This window comes from Crocodylus siamensis, chromosome 3 (assembly GCF_052110815.1).
Source record: "Crocodylus siamensis isolate JL-2025a chromosome 3, ASM5211081v1, whole genome shotgun sequence".
NCBI classification, from domain to species: Eukaryota; Metazoa; Chordata; order Crocodylia; family Crocodylidae; genus Crocodylus; species Crocodylus siamensis.
In genome coordinates, this window is record NC_143397.1 from 106,536,656 (window position 1) to 106,562,144 (window position 25,489).

The 25,489-nt window shown below is 44.6% G+C and overlaps 1 protein-coding gene across 1 annotated transcript in view; it reads left to right on the forward strand.

Moving 5' to 3' along the window:
- The window catches only part of ABCA1 (ATP binding cassette subfamily A member 1), a 116,402-nt gene that overhangs the window by 11,786 nt on the left and 79,127 nt on the right, over positions 1-25,489 (forward strand). Inside the window, exons 2-5 of the mRNA XM_090038922.1 lie at positions 8,514-8,654; positions 14,653-14,746; positions 18,948-19,089; positions 19,710-19,828. Of these exons, the coding sequence (XP_089895048.1) occupies positions 8,589-8,654; positions 14,653-14,746; positions 18,948-19,089; positions 19,710-19,828 (421 nt within the window). The 5' untranslated portion in view covers positions 8,514-8,588. The remainder of the gene's footprint in view (positions 1-8,513; positions 8,655-14,652; positions 14,747-18,947; positions 19,090-19,709; positions 19,829-25,489) is intronic.

Genomic DNA, 25,489 nt, shown 5'->3' on the forward strand with positions numbered 1-25,489 from the left:
AAGCTACCAGACTTTCACCCTGCAAAAGGCCGAGTTGTCTTTCACCAGCTGACCTTGCATTTCTGTAATGTTGGGCTCTTGGGAAATGAAATACTACCAGGTTTACCTTGCCAGACCCTGTGAATGAGCTGGGTTTTATTCAGATCTGAGACATTGGGTCCCTAAACTGATTCTTTGATGGTTTAATCATCTTCCTATAACTTGTATGTTGTGTTGTAAACTGTTAAAGCAGTCTGAATCTTATTCCCCTTCCTTTTGTACATGTAGGGCCATCTGGGCAGCTTGTATCAACAATTGTAAATCATCAGCTCAGGATCTTGCTAACAGTGGCCAGCCAAAAGTAGTTACTGGCCACTGTAATTCACCTTTCTCCTCTTGCCTGCTGAGTCAACACTAATCTAGCTGTGCTACTAAAAAATACCCCAGTATAAACCAGCAATTTAACATGGTCATGTTTTTGAGAGAATGTTTTGCTGAATTACATCTGAAGACTGAGTAGGAAATTTGGGGGCTGACTTGCCTATTTGGCAAACTTCAAGGAAGCACCATTGAGCATTGGGAAATTTCGAAAGAGCTGCATTCCGGTGTCTGTGCAGAGGGGTTGATAGTGCCTTTGCATCTCTGGCTGTGGGTTCAAAGCTCACAGCTGTTGCTGAGACTGCATTACAGTACTCAGGAGTGCTGCAGTGTGTGCTGTGCTTGGGCAGGCAGTTTGAGAACTGGGTCTGTGGGTTGTATTCCCAGCTCTGCTTTCTGGTTCCTTGTGTGACTTTGGGTAAGTCACTTAAAAGAGCTACTGACAAAAGGTACGTTAACTTGCTTCAGATTCCTCAGGTGATGCAAGAGAACAATTATGTTTCTGTTGCTGTAGAAACCTTGTTGTTCAGATGACTGACATGTTAAAAACTGGGGTCCTGTCTCTATCTCTTCTGGCTCTTCTAGAAGAGCCTGCTGAGGTGTGGTACCTAGTCCATCTGAAAACTGCTAGTATCAGAGGCTTGCTCCTCTTTAATTTCCAACCCTTTGAGCTGTTGTTGGATGCATAATGACTCCTCTCCTTTACAGTCTGCATTAATTGTGGGTTTGCAAAGCATCTTGGAATATCTTTCCAAGGGAATTAATCTCTTGGAGCAGTACAGGTGCAAGTCCGTAAATTTGTGCGTGCACTTGTCCTCAGTCACTCCCTCTTTAAGCCTGAATAGAATCAGGACTGCAACCTTCCACATCCTTTGATTTCAACTTAAGTTGCATACTCCCCTGTAACTTTCACCATTCTGTGACTGTCCAAACTGCTGGAGCTTTGATAAAGCTTTTCTCCAGCTTGATGCACCTTTAACTTCTGATTACAAGCTGCAATCGTGTCCTTGTCAAAGCCAGTGATTGTGTGGTGCAAAGTGCAAGTAATGGAGTAGGAATAAGTTCGCTTTAACTGTTGTAATCCCATTGCATTAGGAGAGCATGGCATCTGATTTTGAAGGATTCTGATAGTAGGTGGCTAAAGTAATAGGCTGTGACTTGGGAGAGCTGTAGGTCTCTTAGATTCCTCGCATGAGAGCTTAGACAGGTTATTTAATCTTTGTCTCAGTTCTTCATTTGTAAATAGGAATAGCAGCTGTCCCAAGCTTGCCTTGTCTATTCAAACTAAAATCTCTTACTAAATGGGTGCGTGTTACCTAGCACAATGCAGCCCTGATCCCAATGATTGGACTGTAGATGCTGCTGTGATAAGACTTCTTCTGTCAAGGGCTCTGCCTTAGCATGGGTCTTGCAGAGCATGTGACTTTATAACATGAAGTGCCATCTGGAGTTGTGTAAAAGGCACCAAATCCTGAGATGTCTTACAGACTTCTCCAAGGGCAAACTCAGTGCTTTACATAAAGGGCCAAGAATCAATGCCCCCTGGTGCAATAGATGGATGAGGGTGTATTGGAGATTGAAGCGCTGCCCCCCCCTCCCCCAGCCTCGCAACCTTCCCAGCAGCTCTGGCTGGGCAAACCCCACCTGGCAGCTTACTCCATCCATCCATCTTGCAGACAACCCCAGGGGCAGGACTGGGCTGCAACAAATTAACCCTAGGGAACACAAGTTTCCTAAGGTGCTCTAAAGTGGAGTGCCTTCATCTGATGCCTCCTTTGAGGGTTAATTTGTTGAATGATCAGCCACTTTAGAAGCACTTTGCAGCTGTGAACATGTTGCAGCACAGTTGTAGAGCACTTTCAGGGGGCTGATTGTGTGAAAAATGTAACTTTTGATCTGTGCCCCAAGAAGCTTAAGTTCTGTGCTCATCTGTCTGTTCCCTCTTCTGATATGTTTGTTTGAAAAGAATGTAATTCTAGGACCTGAACCAAAGCCTGGTGAAGTCAAGCAGATGCTTTGCTTCTGACCCTCGCTGCTTATGCATGAGGGAGAATAGATAATCCACCAGACTTTTTATCTATTCGCAGCATGTGGACGGCACTGGCACTAGCAGGACAAGGCTATGCCATCCCACCCATATGCTTCTAAAGAGACCTGGCAGAGGTCTGTCTTTCAGGCTGTGAGTACTATGCTCCCTGGCCCCTCAGTCATTGGTCTCTGGATAGCTGCCAACAGTGACAGGGGATTTTTGTGATGTGGACCCTTGTCCACTGAGATGCGGTGGCATTCATCCAGTTCCATTTCATGTGGGCTGCTGAGCACTCATCACCTGGTGATGGGTTTTAGACCCAGTTGACTAGGGCTGGATTAAAATTGGCAACATATAAATTAAGGACCACCACCCTCCTGCCCCTGCCAACCCTCCAGTCCTGGTATACCAAAACATTCCAGTCACCAGGGGCTTGATACATTTGCTTTTTCTTTTTCTAGGGGAAAGGTTTCCTCCCCTCCAAAAGACAGCAAATAGCTTCATTGTTTGCAGAAAGCTTTTTTTCAAGGCTGTTGTATGTTTGCTTAATATAGACCAGCAGTAATGGCAGGATGTGAAGGGGAGGGAGGGAGGAGTGGGAAGAAAAGTCAGGGATTGAGTCTCTGCTACTGCAGCTCTTTTTTTCTGTCTTAAATTCTACAAGTACAGGCTTTGTGTTTTGAGCTGGGACTGGTTTGGGTTTGGAGGCATTTTGAAGTTTTGTCTTCTGAGTAGGGAGGCAGGTTGGTACCATTAATAAATGGTGCATCATAGCTTGTCTTTTGCTATTAATGCACCTTCAGCATTAACAATAGAGGCTGTCCTCTGTTGGTTTGCTCTTTCTGTTACATACCCCTGCTCCCCTCCCTCCCTAGCATGAGCAGATGCTCATCTGCACTGAAACCACCTGTCTTCAGGCCTTGTAGAAGTGCTTGGTAGGCTAGAGACAGACTCATAGGACTGTGATGTGGTGAGCAGAATAGGAGGATGCCATGGATGTCAGCAAAGAAGTGACTAAAAAGTAGTACTTGGCATCTGTTTGCAGCTTTCTAGATGTAGGTCTTTCCTGATGCAGGGGCAAAGGAGGCCCTCACTGTGCCATGCCATTACTCTGAAACTTTGCTATCCAGATTTAGAGAGGAGCAAATGGCCTCTGACCAAGAGCAGAGATTCAGATATATCAGGGGTGGGCAATTATTTGGGTGGAAGGCCACTTACTGAGTTTCAGCAAGCCGTCGAGGGCCGCATGATAGGCAGCCAGGGGCAGATAAATATTTAACTTTCTAAATTTTTTTAGGGGCCCCGCAGGCCAGATGGAATGGCCCTGGTGGGTTGCATCTGGCCCACATTTTGCCCACCTGTGAGAGAGATCCACGGGTTCTGTAGACTGAGACGCTTACTGATTTGGTAATGCAAGAATCAGTTCCCTGCCCCTGCTCCCTCCAGCTGAACAGAATGATCTGGGGGATATTTGGAGAACTACAGAAATGGGTCCTTCCTGAAAGTGTACATTTCTTCCCCCCCCAAGGGTGGTAAGCAGAGTTTTGTTCTCTGGATTCTCTTCAGTAATGGGTCTCCTGGATGGATTCGAAACCTGGTGTGTGTCTGCACCTTCGTAGCAGGGTGCATTTTCCCGTACCCCACACGCTGTTATTCACATTGATTGATTGCTGCTACATAATGCCACTTCATGGGGGAGGGAGGAGTTGCTACTGATCAGGACCCTTTTATGCTATGTACAGTACAACTACATTGTTCCAGTTGGTCTCTGTTCTTAAAAGCATACCACCTCTTCTACTGAGGATTTTAAGAAGTTGGGCAGAAGGTGGGGCAAGATGGCATCTTTGAGACCTGACTAGTTCAGAGAGGCATGAACTTTCATAAGCCACAGCTTGGTTTGCAACACATCATAGCATCTGACTGCAAGTTAGCTGCTTGCAAAAGCTTAAGCCTCTCTCAACCAGTGAGTCTCTAAGGTGCCACATTGCCTTACTTGCTGTCCAACTTTTCGTGAGGAGGAGCCAAGGCCCTGAGAGGCACATACAAGAAGCTTGTGACAAAGCTAGAAAATTAAACCTGCTTGTGCGTGCACACACCCATTTGGACACCTCACAGGATCTTCTCATGGTGTGTGCTACCTTTTGGCCTATTCCTGGAAATGCTTGCTTCCTGGGAATGGCTGAACCTACAGGACTTGCATACAGTAGTAATTACTGGGCTTGGTGCTAAGCATATATCTGGTTCTGACCTGGAGGTTTTATTATACCTCACTTCTTGGTGAGGATAAAGATGCTTCTTGCTATTTTGTCAGGCTATAAGTGCTATATAAAAGCAAGCTGGCATGCTGTAAATTGGCAGGGTTAGATCGTATGGTGTAACAATATCAAATGAGACCAGTAGAGAATATGGCCCATAATAGCAAATGGGAGCAAACTTTGGTTTTAGACCTGCACTCTTACTTTTTATGTTTTGTGCATTTTGGAAATGGTCGTTTGGGGCACATAATCATGGTTCACAAAATGCTTTCTTTTACTTTAATGGGGTGAGGCATATGAACCATGACTGAAACTGGCTGATTTCTCTTGGCATTGAACTTCCCCACAGAGCTGTAAAATTCATGGAGGAAAAAAAAAAAAGCTTAAGTTTAAGTTTAAAGTGTCCATGCTTTGCCATGTTTCAGTGTGGGGATGCTGATACACATGGCACTAGAATCTGCTGGAGCATGGTAATTACCCTGCTCCAGCAGACTTAATCAAGTCTGCTCTGACACATTGTAATTACAGCATATTGGAGCAGCCCCAGTATATGCCCTTTGTTGCCCAATCTGTGGTGACATTTGTGACAGGCATTCCAGCAGGATGTCTGTATGTAGCTCTCAGCAGTAGGTAGATGGTTCAGAGGGATGGAAGTGGGTACACTGCACACCTGGCTTGGTACTTTGGGGTTCTGTCAGGGCCAGGCTGTGTCCCTCTTTGGGAGAGAGTAGCCATAACTGTCCTTTAACTGAAGAGTGGAAACATCCAGCTCAAGTCCCTGATGAAGTCAGCCTTTGTTGCATCTCTACCTTCCCTCCAGGCTAATTCGTCTAGTCTCCAAGGCCAGCACAATTGCATTTAGTCTGTGACATGCAGCTAGGCTCTACCAAGTAGATTGCCCTGCATGAGGAGTTATTAGCTGGGCCACACAGGCTGCTTGCAGTGGTGTGGGACACACCTTTTGGCTTTCTGTTCCTGTGGATTAACCCAGCTACCTAGCAGTTAGCCATCACCTGGAGTGTCCTGTAAATTACAGCTCTGGTTTCTACTGTGCCTTGTTACAAGGGCCACAGGGACTTCAGCAAAGGAATATGAGGTAAATTTGGCTTTAATGGGTGCAGGATCAGTCCCTGTGGAAGAAGGGATGAAATTATTTTTTGACTTAAGTGGTAACACAGGAGGGAGGAGGCCTGACTCATGACCCACAGGCAGTGGCCATGCAGCCAGTGTTTTGAAAATGTTTATCTAATTGCGTGGGTGCTCTGCTTTCCTGGAGTCGCTTCTTTGTAATCAGGTAGCAGTCAGATTTAGTCTGTTGTATTAAAGCGCAGTGAGTAATGATCAAGCATGGGTGCTGAAGTGTATAATAAAGAAATGCTGTCAACTCCTTCCCCCCCCCCCCAACACCAGCAGAGATGTGTGGGTGACTGGGAATAGAGAACTGAACACCTCATATTCCATTTCTTGTCTGGGTTACATTTGGTTACAGCTGGGAATATTTAATGCTGATTTGCTGCAAAGCTGCAGTGGGACCTTGCTATGACAAAAAGTAGGGCTGTAGCTGATTCTGTAGGGAGGGGTTGGGTGACTCTGCACGAGAGGTAGGGAATGCTTAGAATCTAAATGTCCCTGGGATGTTTTGCTTTGTAGGAATGAAACCTAGCCTGTGATGACATTTGGAGAGTTGATTGAGCCGCATGTTCACTAATCCTGAGACTTTAAGTACAGAAAGAACCATGGTGACCACGTGCGCTCTGGGCTCCTGCGCGGCAGCCTAGAGAAGGTTCTCGCCCAAGGAGGTTGTTTGCACCATGCCTGTGCTCTTTGGAAACGTGTAGCTTGCAAATAGGCATGCAATTTGCAGTCACAGTACTGAGACATTGGCATGGCAGACACTTATGAAAAGCATATATGTTCCCAGTTCAACAGATGTTATGGAGGGCAGTTGTATTTCAGTGTGTTTGGATAATCGGTTAGGTAGGAGTTTGATAAACGTAATACCTCTCCTATAAACATGGGGCTTGTCTACAGATAGGAACCTACCTAATTCATGGAGGTGGCCTCTGTATTTCATGGTCCCGGCATAGCATCAGCCACCACTTTTTTTTGCTGTGAAGTGAAGTGGCCTCATCCCCCTCCCTTCCCTACACTTTTGGGTTAGGGGACCTGGATGTCCTGCCCCTCCCTGGAGATTAACAGGTGGCCACCTGTCAATCTCTTCCTGTGCTCCAGGGCACCAGGGTTTGCTGCCATTTTCTGTTTGCAGCCCCACCCCCACCCCCACTGCTGTTTTCCTGTTTTTTGCAGGGACTGGGATTTTTTTTCTATGGGAGGCCTACCAAATTCACTGTTTCTGTAAAAGCTGCAAAACTGTGAATTGGTCTATGTCCCTATCTATAGGTGGACCCTTGGTAAATTTTAATCTGAATTAACTTGAAAAGTGGGCTAACTAGGATGTATTAACTCCCTGTATAGACAGCCTTATGGTAATTTGAGGGGCCTTATTATGGTAATTTGATTTAGCTTATTTTACTGAATAAACTAAATTGATTTTAGGGGCCACTTTAGTCTTGAATGAGACTATCCACACAAGGCTTCTACACTGTGTAGTGACTTTGTTTTTGAAGTTACACCTTTGATTAATTTGGCTTAATTTTCCTGAGTATCCTTATGTAGATCAATCCCTTCTGGATTATTAAGGCAGTGCTGGCTGAACAAAAGCACAAGAACCTGATCCTGGGTTGTCCTGCCCTTTTCATTGTCACTTGTTTTAGGCCAGATGCATATGCAATACTACCAACCAGAACCTGTTATGCTGACGAGCCTAGAATAGGGGTTGGTAGCCTTTTGGGAGTGGTGAGCCAAATTATTGCAGCTTGCACTGAAGACTAGCAACTTGGCTGCAGCTGCTTCTCCACCACCAGCTTGTCACCAAAACAGATACTGCTTCTGCGCTGCCAAATTGCTGCAGATTTTCTGCCAGTGCTGAGTTATTGCTGACATCCTGACTTTGCAGGCCGGATGGAATCACTTGGTGGGCCAGATCCAACCTGTGGGTTGTAAATTGTCAGGTCCTGGCCTAGAATACAAAACTGTTGTCACCACTGCTGTGCCAAGAATTCAGCATCTGATGAAGTGGATCTGGGCTCACGAAAGCTTCTGCATCTCTGACTGGGTTCAGGTACATCTCTGCCCTGCCTTCAGTCTGACTTCAGACTAACATGGCCAACTACCTCCCTGCATTTGGAGGCTAAAGGGGCAGGGCAAAAGTCTGTCAGTTTTACTGTGTTCAGCAAGATGGGTGTGTCTCCTTCCATTGACCCCTGCCTAGCATTTCCGTTGGAAGTGGCATTGCTGCCTGCCACAAATTGGAGCTCGGGAGGAGTGGCGTGCCTATCTCAATGCCAGTGCTTGGCTATTAAAACCTACGTGGAAGGCAGCACTAAAACAAAACAAAGTTGCTCCTAGGAGCACCACAGGGTTGCATACAAATCAAAGGACCTTCCAAACAGCTTTGCTGTGACTAGAGCAGTCTTGTTTCCTAGTTTCTGTGCCTGCAAACTTGTTGATCAGGAGAAAAATTGGGGAAAATTGTTCTCCCAGGGATGTCATCCTACTAAGCTTAGGAACCTTGAGGTAATAGATGCTTCGGGTCAAAGTCAGAACTTGGTTACATCTGTTGGAATTAGCAGGATTCCACATCCTCGTCTTCTCCTCCCTAACACTTACTTCCCCCTGTTTTCTCCCCCCAGCCAGCCTGCAGCAGTTGGCAACTGGATTCTACAAGATTGTCAGTGTAAATGAAAACAGAATGTGGCCCTTGTTCATTGCTTTATTCCGGGCTAATGGAGGCTTTTCCTCTCTTTCTCCAGTTCATGCTCAGCCACAGCGTCCCTTCTGTGTGCTGTTGTTGCACGAAGGGGGCTGTGGCACTCTGCTGAAGGAAGATGGCTTTCTGGACACAGCTGGGATTGCTGCTATGGAAGAACTTCACTTACCGGAGAAGGCAAACTGTAAGTGTGTGGGAGCTTTTAAGGGTGGTTTGTGTTTGTTTGCCTCCGTCACAGCCTCATAACCCACCACACCAAGAATGATCCTGATCTAGGGTGTCTTGATCCATTGTAAGCACACATCTTCCTTGATACGCTGAAGGGAACGGACGTCAGTGGGAGTACAAGGTGCGAGGCACCTCCAGCATTCTGCATTGGAGCTTGAGTGCTTGAACCAAAATGTTACGTAGCTGAGACCAGGCAAACTCCCTACCCCAGTGAGGCATGGGGCAGGAGCAGAGCATCCCATGAACTTGAGCACTTGCATAATATCGTATCTGTTTATCTCCAGGAATCCTACTAGGTTGGGCCATCTGTAAGTACTGTGAGCTCTTGATCTAAAAGCTTCTGTTGCTTGCAGAACAGGGATGAAATCCTTCCCCACTAAAATTGATGGCAGACTCCCCACTAAAACATCAATGGGGCCAAGATGTAACCCTCTGTTCTGCTATAGCAGATTCTCTCCTAATGACCTCCACTTGGAGGGAGGTGGAAATGCCTGTGGTTGGGTATAGCTTACATAGCAGACTTGGGGGGGAATCTGTAGGTACAGCCATGCATTCAAATACAGAAGCATTAAAGGCTAGCCATCTACTTTCTTTTGATGGAACATGGAGTTCATCATGGCTAGTTTGTGCCTGTGCCCTAAACCTTAGTACTGAAGTACCACACAACATAAATGACAGGGAAATATCCTACTTGGGATGAGAAGGAAACCAGCAAGAATATGGTCCTAAGGAAATATGCAAGAAAACACAGTCCATTCCTTTCACGATCCCAGACTTTTAACTTGCTGCACCTTTTAGGGTATTGTAGCTCCAGTGGTTTCTCTGAAGACTAAAAGAGAAAAATCTTTGAGGCTACTTTTGTGTAAGAGGAGAGTGCTTTCACTGGAGCAAGTTGTTTAGACGGTAAATGGAAAGTGGTCCGATTAAGCTTTTTGAATCTTGTAAATGTCAAGGCACTGCCAGCTGGCTATGCATGGATCTTGGATGCACTGGATTAGGAGGGTGATTTGTGGTCACTCGAGGAAATGGAAACCATGTCCCTAAAGCCTTGGTTTGACTCTCTCTCAGGACCAAATTAGCTGTGGTGTAAGCAGGGAAGAGATCCATTTTAAGTTCATGGCCACTCGGTGTGGCACTGACCATGGCCTATCATATGGTATTGAAAAGAGGACTTCCTAATGTGAGCCTGGGTTCTTTCTGTCTACATAATAACAAGGCTGTTGAGGAGAGGGTCAGGAAGCTGTGTGCAGTTTACATATTATTCTCATTCTGTTCACATTATTCATAAAGTCCTGTTCACAGGGGCTTTATCCTCCTTGCCTAGGTCTTCAACCTAGGAGTTGTACATTTAGGTCCCCTTCATTGTACTGTGATAATGGATGGGACATCCCTGCTGTGGCAGGGCCTCATGTATGAATTGACTGCAGCAGAACTCTTCATGTGGGTAGAGTACAAGGATGCTTGAAGTCCAGTGTATGCTCTAGCCCCATTTCAAAGGTCTGTACTTTTGTACAAAACTTAGGGATTGGATTCTACCTCGATATAAACCGACAGAACTCCATCGACACCTGTGGGCTGTGTTCATATAAGAGAAAAGTAGGGCTGGAAGAGACCCCAAGAAGTCTCTTCAACCTCTACCCACTGCAGAATGAACCATCCTAGCCAAGTGTTTGTCTAACACAGTAGTAGGCAAAATTTTCCAGCTATGACTCGCCTTGGGTCAGAGCCTGGAGGGTGGTAGGCAGCATGGGGAGAGCACCTGCAGCCGGTGGGCCAGATCCAATGCCTCTGAGCTGTAGGTTGCTAACCTCTGGTCTAACCTAGCAGACAGACAGTCTTGCACAATGCCCGAAACATCAAAAACATCCTAACTTGTCATGAATAAAGCAACTGTCAGTGTTCTGCCACCACCTGTTGTCCTGCCACTGTGACTTGTTGGCCAAAGGATTTGGTCTCTTGTTCCCGGGCCTTTGCTAAAACCACTAATTAAATCTGGCAGAGAAGGAAGGCAAGTCAAGAGGGTCTACTTTAGGTCTAGACGCATTGACAACAGCGTAGAGCAACCTCCATGTGACAGGGCACATTTAACCCATTTAGTGGTCCCACAAGATTAAAGTAGCAACCCCTGGGCATCCTTCAATGGGGAAGGAGGAAGGAAGGCCCTTGTAGCTTGTGTTTTGGCATGTTTTTGGGTCTGTTTGTGTTTTGTTTTGTTTTTTTTCCCATCTTTCTGCTGCCTTCTGGAAAGTTTGTTTTGCAGTTTTCCCAGCATAGCTGTCCATCGGATGTGTGAGAAAACAGTAATCTTCTTTATTTTAATGGATCATTAACTAAGTTACAAGGCAGGCCTCGGGCAGGCTCACTTAATTGTCTTTGCTGCTGATGGTCTGTCCCCAAGGCTTTTACTTTGCTAATGATCCCCATGTGAGCTCTGACTGGTGATGCCAGAGGGGAAGAATATTAAATTATGGAAACATGAAAACAGTAGGGCCTCATGTCCCTGCAGCACCACTCTCCTGGCCAGCTGGGACATTTCTCTCTGCTCATTTTGTTGCTGAAGGCTAAGCAGTAAGACCTTCTACTGGGGCAGATTGGGTAAGTGCCTCAAAGCTATACGTTGGTTTACGCCAACTGAGGATTTGACTTGGAAAAGAGCTTGAACATGGATGTGAAAATATATATTTGCCCCCCCCCCCCGCCTTCCTTTTTAAATTCTCTTCCCACAAGTGCTGCTGTCACATATGCTTCCCACTGCAGCCTGTCCTTAGAATTGCAGCGAGTTTGATCTGCATTGCACAAGGTGGGTTCAAAGCTCGGCTTGACGTGTGCAGCTTGAGAGTTACTTTGTACTGGAGAACTTCCAACAGCAGAACTGTATCCTGCCTGCTCTGCAGGTGAGAGGAAGGAAAGGAAAATCAGGTTCAGGGGTCAGTACTGTGTAAAAACATGTTCTTCTGATTCGGCTTCCTTTATTCAATACCTCCTCTTGTTCCTGTCTGGCTTTGCAAATAGTTTGCTATTTTAGAATCTTGCACAGAGATGTAAATGGCTATAGGCAATGCACAGGATTTGGCAACACCCTGAATTTAAAAATGTTGCCAGGGTGGCTGTGGGTGTAGTCTTCAGCAAGCTTCTTATTGGTGTGCTGCAAGATCTCACTCTGTACCCTCAAAGAGCCCAGTGCCAACTAGTGCTTGACATCAGTCCAGTTGACTAATGACAGTAAAATTCCCACTGAGATGTGTATATAACTCTTTCCTCTGTCCCGCACCCCCACTCCTGAGCTCTTCTGATGATCCCATCCATTGTGTGCAATGATAGTTCTCCCCCTGGCTGCTATGGGAGGGTAGGAAGCAACAGATTGTTCAGCAGGGTTAGACATTTTGCTTTGCCATCACAATAATAATCACATGCTATGGGAGGCAAAAAGTAGTACCTACAGTACACACTAGGGAGTTAGGAACTCTGCAGTCCAGCCTAAATTTTCTGTGCAACTTTGGGCTACCCATGTCCCCGAACTGCCTGTTTGCATAGATGCAGAAAATGTAGGGATGATACCCAGTTATGAAGCTTATACGGAGTTAGTGATAAGGTAACTGGCATTGCCTCAAGGCCAGAGCAGTTGTGGAAGGAAGCCACTGCACTTTGGAAGCAAAAGGATGAGAACTGTTTTTTAGGGAATGGACACAGCGTTCAACTAGTAAACCAAAACCATCCTATGGAATTCCAACTTAGTTGTAAGCTTGTTCCATGTACCATATCCATGCCCATTCCTGCTGGAGCAGACAATCTGCTCCAGCTGCATGCTTTTGCTGTGGTGATGCAGCAGTTTGCAGTAAAGTGCCACCTCTCTTTCTCCCTGAAGGTTAAAGGGCTTGAGCCCTCTTCCCCTACACACTTGCACGTTGTGTATTTTGCTATCTGTCTAACGCTTGTGTGTGCATGCATATGGCTGGTGTGGTGCCTAGCTGAAAGTGGGTAGGATGGGAGATGTTGTGCGCCACTTGATTGGGCTCCACTCCCATCCATATCTCCTGGAAATGACCTGCCAGAGAGCTCAGGGGTTATTAATGGACTTCAGCATCTGTCTCCAAAAATGGAGAGAAACAGTGTGAAGCCCTGAGCATGAGGAGTTTTCAGAAACCCACAGTTCACAACTCTGCTCCTTTCCTCTGCAGCAGCCACCACTGTCAGCTGTGCAGACTCCAACTGCAGATATCAGTAAGTGGGAGCAGTGCACTGGGACTATAGAGGAGTTGCTATCCCTAGGTCCATCCTTTTGCTATTCTTAGTGGAATGGGAAGCTTGAGGAACAGCCTAGGGAAAAGAACAGTAAGCAACTACTAGCTGTGCATCTGGGGAACCCCAAGTGCCTGAAGTGAAACTGTAGTGCAATCTGCTGCTGCAGGAAGCATGTCATCCCCAGGAATGGTCCTGCTCTCCTGGTAACCCTGAATAACCTACTTGTATGGACTTGTGAGGGTCTCCTGTATTATCTTTGTAAAGGTAGAGCTCAGATGTTATCAACAAACCTTACCACAGTGTTGTCACTAGACTTCCTCTATGTAGTGTTTACATTCACATGTAAGTACATTGCAAATAATGATTAACCTCTCTGGAAAAACTGAGGCAATTTTTAAAGGTACCTATATGATTTGGATGTCCAATCCCCATTAATTTGTATGGGAATGGGGTGTCTGTGTCCCTTAGGCATCCTTGAAAACCTCACTGAGTGGCTTTTGGGGATGGAATAAGTAGTAATTGTTTGAAAGTACAGTACCAGGATGATGGTTTTGGGTTTATTTTAAGTTACAGTAAATAACTAGAAATGTTTCCCTGACTTTGCATGGATGGTTCTGCATTGAATGTCAGGGGACTAATTTTAGCTGCTTGCAGTACAGTACGTGGACACTTGCATAGCATGGAAGATTAGAACTCACAGTTATATAATCAGAATAGATTTTTTTTCCCACTGACCTGTGATGTGTGGAAGGACTGAGCAGATACCTTTTGAGAAGACTGGACTGCAAAAGACCTGGTGCTTCCCTTGAGGCTGAAATGAACACTAAGGACAGAGACCAAAAACATCTTTTTGCTGTAAAAGTGAGAGGACTTTGGAAAAAGGCAAATAAATAAATAAAACAACTCCTCCCTCCCCCAAACCAAAAAACCCAAAAAACTTCTTGTTTTTCTCACCTTCTAGGTTTAATATGGAGTGAGAGAGTGTGCTCATTGTGCATGGGCACACTTATTCTCTGCATCTGAATAACTTTGGAGAAAAATACCACACTCTTCCCATCTTCTCTGCCCCAGGCAGGTGGCTCTAAGTCCTTTGCATTTAGAACTGGGTTTCATTTATGTGCATCTACAATGCCCAGTCTACTGCAGCTCAAATCTTTATTTGCAACTGTATGTACTATCTGTACACTATAAAGATGGGTTCAGACGGCTTCATAAAGTATGGGTTCAGCTCTGCTCTCCTGTATGCTATGCATCTCCATTAGCTAAACTGGAGTTTTTTCCTGTTACATGCTGGTGCCACTGACAACTGAATTTGACATGGTAGTGGTTTGGTAAAGATGAAAGTGGAGCTGTCCTTCCCTAAAAAACCTACAAGTGATGCCGAAAACATAAGGCCAGAATGTCTGCTAATTGCCTGTATGGTGTTGTGGGATAAGTGCCAGCTTTTCTCCAGGGACTCAAGCAAGTGGTAATTAGAAACAACCCCTCTCTACAGCCTGTTCTGTATGTTCAGTGAGCTTGCCACTGGAATCCCTGGCAAATAAGTGTTCTCTGATATTTTTGTTTAGGAACAGTTTCTTGACCCTGGAGCAGATGAGTAGAGGGAGCTGATGCGATTCTTGCAGTGTCTTTTCTGGCTTACAGGAGAGTTGTACTCTGCTCTCAGGATTTTGAAATATGAAAACCTAAGACTTTGTCTTTATTGTTTCCAGTTTCAGCTGCTGATTGAAGTTGCCTGGCCTCTCTTTATCTTCTTTATACTGATCTCCGTAAGACTTTCATATCCGCCCTATGAGCAACATGAATGTAAGTACAAAACACAGTTTATAACCATGCTGGGTACAGTTTGTTTCATGTGTAGGAGGGAGGGTTACAACTGCTAAGAAGTAAACGGGGGTTCTTGGTTATATGCCTTGAGTGAAACTTTTCAGGGCTGTTTTAAGATCCTTCCTTTCACCTCAGTCTGCTGCAGGGAGAGATGGGTCCTGCCAGTTTGTTTTTTACCTTGTGGCTTGAGCACTGCCCTTTATCACTGCTGTGCTGTAATAGCATTCCCTAGTGTGGCTGCCTCCTATAGTGCAGCTAATGTTAAGAATTGCCTCATCTGAGCAGACCCGTGCTGTTGTGCACCTACACAGAGCCCTGGTTGACCAGAGAGTCCACAGCCATCTAGTGCAGAGCCCCTTGCCTTGCAGGGAGGTTATTTGCATCAGCAGGCTAAGCAGCAGAGCCCTCCCCTCTCTCGGCATGGAAAACTACGACTCCATCTTCCTGTAGCGTTGCCTGTTCCTCCCTTTTGGGAGGATAATGCTCTAACCAGGATAGAGTGCTGGACTGACACCGGGGGCGTGGGTTCTGTTCTTAACTTCTGTTGCTTTCCTGCTGTGGAGAAAATAATTTCCCGTGTCTGTGTGTAATTAGGCCATGTCTGTATAGCGTGATGCAGCCAGAGCTAGCTGCATTATCTCTGTGGTGCTGCACTGCTCTGTGTAGGCATCCTATATTGCAATGTGTCTGGGACAGGGACTCTCTCTTACTAAATATATATACAGCACCTAGCATTGTGGAGGTTTGATCTTCAGATGCTACAAAGGGCATCCATTCTAACGAGTTGCTATGCTGGCTTTGTACTAGGTAGATAATCCTGAACCGCCCCCCTTCCACCCCCCTTTTTAGGACAACTGATTTTTTCATTAACTTCCTTTTAAGGTTCTTGGATAGAGATGAGCCTTCTTTTTTTTTTTTTCTTTTTTACCTCTTAACATTAGAAGGCTTGCTCCACACATTCTCAAGATACTTCTTCAGGACTCCAGGTGGTTTTGCTATTTAGCAAGCCTGACTTCTGTCAGCTGTGCCCCTTGTGCTCTTCAGATAGTAACTCTTTTCTCACATTAGCAATCAGATAGTTGAGGAGGGGCTCCTTGTTTACCTTTCCATTCCAGGATTGCTGCTAGGTAAGGGCTAATACTTGTGCTAAGAGTCAGCTGTATAAAACTGGGAGGGATTCATAAGTGACTTTAAAATAGACATAGTGGGTAATGGAAGTGGTTTTATAGCATCAGCACGCTATTCCGCACCAATGCACTGTGTACAAAATGTTGCCTGCCAGCTGGGATCTCTTCAAACAAAGATACTTCATTCAGCATCTGGACTTCAGTGGGACCCAAGTTTGTTTGCAGTGTCCCATTTTCCAGCAAACTCTGGAGGATGTCAGCCTTGTTCTGTGCCAGGCTGGTCTGTTGCTTCTTGCAGTGTTTGGCAGGCACCTGAAGCCTCCTTGTGTGAAACTTCACGTGTTCAAATTCTTTGCGACATTCATTTCATCTTTCCTTATGAGGTCTTGCAAGTGGCTGACACAGAAGACTAAAGGAGGTCAGCAGCAAATGCCCAGTTTAATTCAGACTTGCACCCAGATTTGCATATGTCTGTCTCAATCCTTTGCTTTAACACTGCTGTGTTGAGAGCTGAATTTTAATAGGCTGTTGTTTCACCTGAAACGTCAGTGCTTCACCTCCTTCCTCCTCTTAATGCTTTTATTTTCCAAGGGTTCTAGTGGGAAACCTGGAGTGGCGCCTGACAACTTCTTTTTAATTTGCTCTCTAATCTGTTAGTTTCCAAGAACAAGTAACTGGATTCTTTTAGTCTGGTTCAGTTCCGCTGAACACTCACTCATTTGCAACCCGACACAAATGTCTTGTAAAGCAGAATGCTGCCTTTTGTTGAATTGGGAGGGGGCTGTGAGGAGAAACCTTGAAACCAGGTCACAGTGAACTCTGGCAATTCTGCATACGCCTGTAGGGGAATAGGGTTGTTATCTGCCATGGTGTTGCTGTACAGCAGGGGTTTCAACTGGGGGTACTTGAGAAGGCCCAAGGGGGCATGGGCAGCTGGGGACTGTACCCCCTCCATTCCTTTCTCCACGTCTGACTGCTGGGGGTATACTGATTCAAAAAGGTTCAAAACCCCTGGTATACAGTGTTATGAAATGACTTGCCAGTCACTCCAGATGGTTGTATTGACTAGGCAATGCACAAGTGCTTTGAAACTGTAAAGGGCTTAAATGTTTTGGGTCAATCTGGTTTAAAACTAAACTAAAATTGCCAGCTTGCATCTAAGAGGGTCCCAACTATTACTGGATTAGACTGGCCATTCAGAAATCCAATTTCTAAGTGCCTGGACTGGTTAAAATGGCAGTTTATCTGAAATGAAGGGAAAACTTGCTTAGTGTAATTGCTATTTATATGGCCTCTACCATAGTCAACTAAAGACCACTGTGCGCACAGCTCTTCAAGATAGCTGGCTTTATCTTTTGTTACCTTTGTTTTCTCTTTCATCTAGAGTGTCCTGACTCCCGGTGATTAGAAACCATTTGCTTAAAATCCCACCAAAAACCTCATGTTAATTTTTTGAAATTACTGAAAAGGAAGAGTAGTGCTTGCAGATCTGCCTCAGAAAGGAGATGCTAACCAGTCTGTTTTCGTGTGGTTCACCTCTTAAATACAAAGGGTGGCCACTTACTATTAAATGGCAGTGGCTGTTTCACATTTTCACTCTCTGTGCATGAGTAATAGTGTGCTTATGTCATCTTTGTAGACTTTGTTTATTCTTTCTTTCATTCATTATAAGGGACGAGTAGTATGGGGTGCTTCCATTGCACAGAAAACAAAATGACAGGCTTTATCAGACCCATAATCTTGTAGGCCAGGGCAAGGGAGAGCATTTAACTTCCCATCCATTGACAAAGTCTCTTAAGACCTTCTAGTAAAATGCTGTAAAAACTTGTGGTTGTGAATACTTTGTCACTGCCTTAATTTCTGTAGCATTGTTTGACCAGAAAAAAAAAATAGGTTTTTTTAGGGGGGGGGCAGGATTAGTTTCATTTTTGTTTTTCTTACAAGAGCTGGGGTTTGCACAGCTGCCTAAACTAATATGAAATCCATTAGAAGTTGGGGGCCCAACCCTCTTGAATTTCTTTGTAAATCCTTCCCTAGGAGCTGAGTCATTTGTGGGTGAGCTGTAGGTTCTGTGATCTGTAACTCAGAACTTTTCCTGACATCTAAAGTGTAGAGTGGGAAGTGCCTCTTAAAATTAAAACTAAAAGTAGCAAACAAGAGTTGAAAAGGAGGCAACTCAGAAATTTAGGACCTAAAGACCCCGCATCCAGTTTTTGCACATTGCCACAAGCCAAATTCTTCTCAGTAAGAGCAGTGTAAATCAAGAGTAACTTCAGGGTCTTGACGTGTGTGTGTGTGTATGCACACATATACATGTCAACTAAGCCTGGCAGCTGGGTACACAAGTTCCATGTGTGACATTTTGCACCAGGAAAAAAGATTTCCGTTTGGGGTGTGCCCTGAACAGCGGATAGATGTAAGGAAATGGAGGGCAAGAGGGTGGCCATATTCGTGTCCTTTTGCTACACCAAATTCAAGCTCTTAGCAATGATCACTATTCCATACCCACTCTGTTTGCCTGCTGGCCCCTCATTTTTAGTCTGCAAGGAAAGGTAGAGGTGGTTGTAAGGCTTACCCAGGAGCGGTCAAAAGTCACTGCCAGAACATGAGAAACCAGGTGCTGAAGTAGAAGAAATTTGGATAGTATTTTAACTCCAAATTAAGGGCTGGATAACTAATTCCTTGTTCGTGCCAAATTTCTACCAAGTCAATCCTGCCCACTCCATTTTTATCAGGAGTCTCTCAAATGTTGGCATGTTTTTCTTCTAAAAGGCCCAGCTCCTAGAATCCTTTGCTCCTGTGACCTGTGGAAATCTCCAGTTTCATTACAAAGAGACTTGCTTAGCCTGTAAAATCTCATAAAGGTCGGAAGAACAGACCAATGACTTTCAAAATACTGGAACTGGCAATTCTGTTCTCTTTTAGTAAAGGTGTGAGATGCATAAGAGACACAAGGTTAAGTCTGCATATGATGTCTTTCCTGTTTCTCAGAAGATTTCACAGTTTTGGCAAAATCAGACCTTTGTTCTCAAATGTTTGCTCTTCTCTTCCAGGTCACTTTCCAAATAAGGCCATGCCTTCAGCAGGAACCTTGCCTTGGGTCCAGGGGATTATTTGTAATGCTAACAACCCTTGCTTCCGCTACCCAACTCCTGGGGAATCCCCTGGTGTTGTCGGAAACTTTAACCGGTCCATGTAAGTACCAAATCTTGTTTCTCCTTGTATGTGCTCATAAGAGAAAAGCAGGAACTGGGAGGTTTAGGACCAGCATCTGATTGTTAGATGTGGATTAAGGGCAAGGGTGCCAAGGCGCACATTTGACAAACCAGAAGTGAGTGTGGTTCATTGGGTTGACAGCCCAATGAATTTGTGAATTCTGCTAAATACTGTCACAAGGCCATGAAAAAGGAAAGAGTTAAGGGTCTTTCACTTGCTACTTGGAAAAGGATTTTAAAGAAATGGAGATGCATTTTTAGAATGGTGAGCTTTAAAGGGCTCTTTCCAAATGGCATTTTCTCTCCCACCAGACGAGAGCAGTCTGACCTGCATTGAGGAGCTCCCTACCCCCACCTTTATACAGCTGCTTTCCAGTGTTTGAAGGTTTCCAGAACTCTGTTTGACTTTTCTCTTTTACTAGCTGGTCTCACTGTTGTCCAGGGGTGATGGCTTAACAAAGCTTTCACTGTATTATGGAGGGTTGTATTTTTATATAAAAGGAACTGAGTCTTGGTACCAAGGATGTCAAACTGAATCTTTATATGCAGGTTTGTGTGGCCTTGCATGGTTAATGGTGGCTTTTTCTTCCCTTCCTCCAGTGTTTCCCGCTTGTTCTCTGATGCCAAGAGGTTGCTGTTGTACAGCCAGCAGGACAGCAGCATAAAGGATGTTCAGCAGTTCCTGGGAAAAGTTCGGAAGCTTGGAAAGTCTGGCTCAGGTAACTAGAGGCTGAAAAAAGCCTCATGCATTTAACTATAGTTTGCTGCTTACAACTGATTGCCCTTTTCTCTCTTTTTGTAAACAAGATGGTCTACAACACAAAGATGGATCAGATTTGCTAAATAATCTGTACATCATACCAATACAAACCTCATCTCCAGATTCAGAGTTCTGGGCTGTGTATATATGCATCTTTTTAAGTGTTTTTTGTAAAATTATTAACTTCAGAGTTGACCCAAGATGCATTTGAGAATTTGCTAGTGCTGTAGCTTTTTGCATGCATTTTGTGGAAATAATAGCTGTGTATTTCTAAGAACAATGGCAAAGCAGGTACTTCAGTGTGGCTAAAATGTTATGTAAAAGAAACCAAGTCAATGAGACAAAAGAACACAGCTGGGGGAGAGTGAGCGCAGACCTGTAGTGGAATCTTATTTTGAAACTAATTTACCTACTTCCTTCCTAATATTCAGGTTGTTTTTTTTTTTAGAGCTCTTATGAGATTCCTTCCACTATCAAATAGTTCTCAGGGGCCCTAAAACAAGGTGCTGTCCTTTCCCTCCAGCCATGCTTACACGGGAAACTTACTGTCTCTGGCAGCTCTGTGCTGCTCTGGACTGGCCACTTTGTGAACTAGAAGCAGTGTTGATGTGTTCCCATGGTGTGAATGGGTAATTGGCTCTATCACTCAGCACTAGATAACCTGCCCAAAGTGCTGTGCAGGTGTGGTTACACCACTTCTGGTTTAGGAGGTGGCATGCAGGCTGTGTGCTTGAGGGTACTACCACCATGGATGGCCTGGGGCTGGATCTGATCCGAGTGTCTCAAATTTTAATCTGCTTATCCTTGCAGTACCCCTGGGAGGACAGGAAGTGCTGCTGTTCCTCTCACTTCCCAGGCTGGGAACAGTGGCCAAAAGTAAATGACTTGCTCAAGGTCACACAGGAAGTCTATAGCAGAACAGGCAATTGAACTCACTTCTCCAAAGACCCAGGCTAGGATTCTAACCAGTGGGCTAGAGCGGTAGTTTTTAACCTGGGGGTCTGCAGATTATCACTAAGTGGTCCTTAAAAGATGCCTATGATCAATCAAAAGTATGTGAATACCCACACTTATCATTCGAAGGAGTCTGTACCTCCTTAGATCATTTTTAGAAGTCTACAAATGACGAGTTGAAAACCACTGGGCTACAGTAAATGACAGCCCCTAGGAAGGGGCTTCTGTATGTTCTGCCTCCCTTTTAGAAGTGATGGAGTGGAGGGTGCTAGTGGTTTTAAAAAAAAAAAAAAAGATTAGCAATTAGTGAAATGATCAAGTCATGCACATGTCTCTGCACCCAAGCAGAGGCCTGGTATCATCTAGTGGGGAGTTGACACATGCTCAGTACTCTGCAGAATCAGGGTCTTGGTCATAAGATTATGTAGTTACCGGCTTGGCTCTGCCACACGTACTGCCTTTTATCTGTTCGTGAATCTTACATCCATTCCAATCCTGCCAAGCCATTCCAGGAGCTGCTCACTGGACCACACTTAGACTATGTGCTCCCTTAAAGCAGAGGTTGTACTTTACTGCTTTTGGTAATCTTTCTCATGGCTTCAGTCTTTGGAAGCAATAGTGCCTGTAAGTGGACACAAGCACTCTGCATCATATAGAGCGAGGCTGTGCAAAATGTTTATCTAGATCAGTAGTGCTCAGTCTCTTGGCTGAATGTTATGGGGCTAGTCTGCAGGCTGAATCGGGCCCTGGGTTCTGCACTGCTCTCTCCAACTCCTCATGGACTGGGATTGGGTCCTGGGAGCCTGATACCACCCCCTCCTGGCCCTGTGTGCTGGGATTAGGCATCCCATTTGGTGTGTAGGGCCCAGGGCTCCCCGTGGATCTAGAAATTTGGCAACAGGGGTGTGATGACACTATTCTCCCACCACAATTTTCCAGACCCATGGGGAACCCTGCAGACTGGATGACATTGGGCTGTGGGCCAGGGATTGAGCACTGCTGATTTTTAGATGGTTTCAAGTGCTGAAGTCAGGGCTGTGCCAGTTCCAGAATTACAAAAATCAGCCCACAATTTTTCACAGCACCTGCTTTTTCTTATATTTCCTAAGCCCTGCCTGTAGCCTTGAGTTTTACCTGTGAGGAGAACTGAAACACTTCTCTGCCTCGGGGACTTTAAGAGCCTTAAGCAGCTGCTCCCTTCTTTGTCTCGTGAGTGTGGACAGATGGGACCATTGTCTTACGGCCCAAACTCCACAAGGTCTCCTTGGGTGCTGGGATGCAGCCTGAGCTCTGTGCTCAGAGGCCTCAGTAGATTTAATTATCTTAATGTGAAGTAAGGCCACTCTCCGTCAGAAAGAGGGGCCTACATGAAGGTTTAACAAATTTATACTAATGCACTTTAAAATAACACCTTTTGTTAACTTGAGCATGGCTTCCTGAATATCCTCATTCTGACAGGCCCTAACTATGATGCATTCAACATTCCTGTAAGCCTGCCTGCATTGCATTTTGGGAGCCAATGCCATATACAGGGCAACTACACAGTCTCATTCCACTCGGCTCCAGCACAGGAGAGGAGCAGTGGCCAAGATTCTTACTAAACAGTGGGCAGTTTTTGTCTACCCTTAATGTCCGAGTACCCAGGCGCTAGCTTTTTGGATGGTGAGTGCCTCGGCACGGTCTTGAAGAGGTATTACTCTGGGCATCCAAAATTTGAGGGGCTTCAAATCACTGGTAGGGGATGGAAAATTTTAGCTCTTTTTGTTTTTCAGCACCGTATCCCTGCTGAAATCAGTGGTGGAATTCATGTTGCCTTCCAGAAGCTAACAGCACGTCATTAAACAGCAAGCATGATAGTTGCATATGAGATTGCACTGAAAAGATTATACTTCAGGATTCTGTCCTGAAACTTACAATGAGAATAAAATTTGGATGTACAAAAACTCTATCACAACTACACAGCTGCATGAGGCATCCAGGGGAAGAGTCATGCCAGTAAATGGCTTGCGTAGGGAGCAACTTCCTAACTCCAAGCCAGCATGCTCATGTTATGTTTGGGAATAAAGACTGGTAAATTGATTGCAAAACAAAAGTTTGGAGCCAGTACATCAAAGATCATATTTCTGTAATAAAGTAATTTAAAAAAAAATTCAAGTGTGTATAAAAGAGTAGAGGAGGGAAGCCTCCAAACAGCATTTGCTGTGGTTCCCAGTGTATTTAGCATGACAGACCCTCTATTGTTGGTGCAGCACAGAAGGAACAAAGCCGGTTTGTCCCTTTCATTACATGGTGATTTACAAAGTCTCCATTAAACCAAGTTTATATCAGTCTCTCATGGTTGCCTGATGTCTTTCTCCAGTGACACGTAGAAAAAATGATCTTTCAGCTTGAAGTGCCACAGACTACCACTTCTTGAAGGATAAAGGGAGGGAGGAGGGATCTGGTAGTCTGCAGTACCATTCCCAGCCACCAAATGTCTGTAATGTGGTTTGCTAATTCTATTTTAGTCATTGCTGGTCTTTTTTTGGGGGGGTGGGGGCTGGAGTTGCACTAGAACTGATCTTTTTTTCTCCCCCCCTCCCTTCGCCCCCTATTTGTTTTATTTTTCCACTGAAAAATGGCTTTTTCAATGGAAAAAGTCTGCAGAAAGCTCATCTTGAGATTTTTGTTCTCAATGAAATGGCAGCTTCATTTCCCTCCCATTTTACTAGAAAAAGTGTGGACCTCTCCATTACAATTTTAAAAACTCATTTAAAGCTTCAAGTTTTTTTTCTATCCACACATACAGGAAAAAAATTAATTCCTGGCCAAATATTTTGTTACATTTTGAGGGGAAATAATTTTAAAAGACTGCTTATCATTTTTGAGCAGCCCAAATGTAGTATTTTAATGTTGTGTATTGTGGTAGTTCCTAAGAGCCTTCCCTGTGTGAGGGACCCTTTTCTAATGCAAACACCTTGTGGAAAAAAAACAGTGCTGTTTGGGAGAGGCTGTTTTGTGTGAGTTGCAAGCCCAAGGTTGTCAGGTCATGCCATATCCAAAATAGATGCTGCTGCTAACCAAATCCTCATGTTGCATATTTTTTCCACTTAAGGAACAGATTTAAGGCTGTGTCTTACTGCTCCTGTCTTACAGAAAAGATAGATTGGGTTGGCATAAATGGCTCAGTGCCAGAGGATCAAATTCTATGCATCAGAAATTAAATGTTTGACCTGCCACGTGGAATGAGCAACCAGCTTGTAGCTCGGAGAACTTCTCTTTGGGAGATTGAGAAAGAGGCATTTAATCTGCCAGTATCTGTCTTCGAGGGGAAAATTCATGGGAGACTGACTATTGACTTGTATGAAAGCAAAGGCTGGGCAACCCTGAATCACCTGTTTGAGCAGCCTGCTAACAAAACTAGTAGACAAAAATGTCATGTTGCTCTAACCTCTAGCCCTAACCATCACCATGTAAAGAAAGCAACTATTTATCTGGAGTAACAATACTAGATCTCCTCTTGAAAGTCTCCCATGAGCAGAATTTGCTGAACAGTTTGTTCTACTGATATCCTCTTCTCACAGTTAGAAAAGTTTGCCTGATACTTGATGTAAAAATCCAGCACAGCAGACTTTAAGCCTCTTTCCACCAGTCCTGCCTTCTGTGGCAAGGAGGATTCATATTTTTCTCCCTCCTTTGTATGGCAGCCTTTCAGGTAGTTGAAACTGCTCTTGTGTCCTGCAAACCAACTGCACAGCCATGGAAAATGCTGAGACATTATTCACCTTCCTCTGAAAGAGAGAGAGAGAGGGTCTCCTCAGATACTGGCACTGATTGTCATCAGGAAAGAGGGTACTCTCGGATGCAAATGTTCCATACAAGTAGTAGGACCTATTACCAAATAAAGCCACTCCTAGATAATTATTTAAATTGCTTTGTATTACCCTTCCCGGTACAGGTCTAGCCCTATGTCAGTTGAAATCAGTTGTGGCAAGATTTTTCACTGGGGCTTTGGAAGAGGCCCTAAATGTGCTATAAGGGGAAACATTCGAAATATTGTATAGACTTCTTTCCTGCACATTCTTTGCTCTCAAAAGCATGCTGCTTTTTGGCATGGCTAATGATATCTGCATCTGTATCTTAGTGTGCATTGGGTATTTAGTCAGCAGCTGCCAGAATCCTTTGACTTTGGCCATCATAAGAAGTGACCAAAGTTTATACCAATTGATCTGAAATGGCCTTGGGGTCTGAGACATTTGCAGAGGGGGCTGCTGCTGGTGAAGGGAACGCATGATTATCAAAAACTCTGTTCATTCTGTTCCTTTTCACCCCTTCATCAGTCTCTCCTCTCACATTTTTTCATCTTAATCCAGTAGTTTGTAATATTTGAAAACTCACAATAAACATGCACTACAAGTCCGGTGATTGGTATGGGGATGAAAGGACTTGTTCAACCTTAGGAGTTCACCTCTCCAGTCTGTCTTTGCATAGAAAAATGCCTTCAAATGCTAAATGCCCTGATTGAAAAGGTATATGAAGAGGCAATTAAATGATAACCAGATGGAGTCAATGAGGCTTGAAAACAGACAATAGAAATACAAATCTTCTGAGAGCTTGGAAACAGTGAGACATTAACCCCTTTGGAAGGCCAGATGCTTACTCATTTTTTTTTCAAGGTTTTGTATTT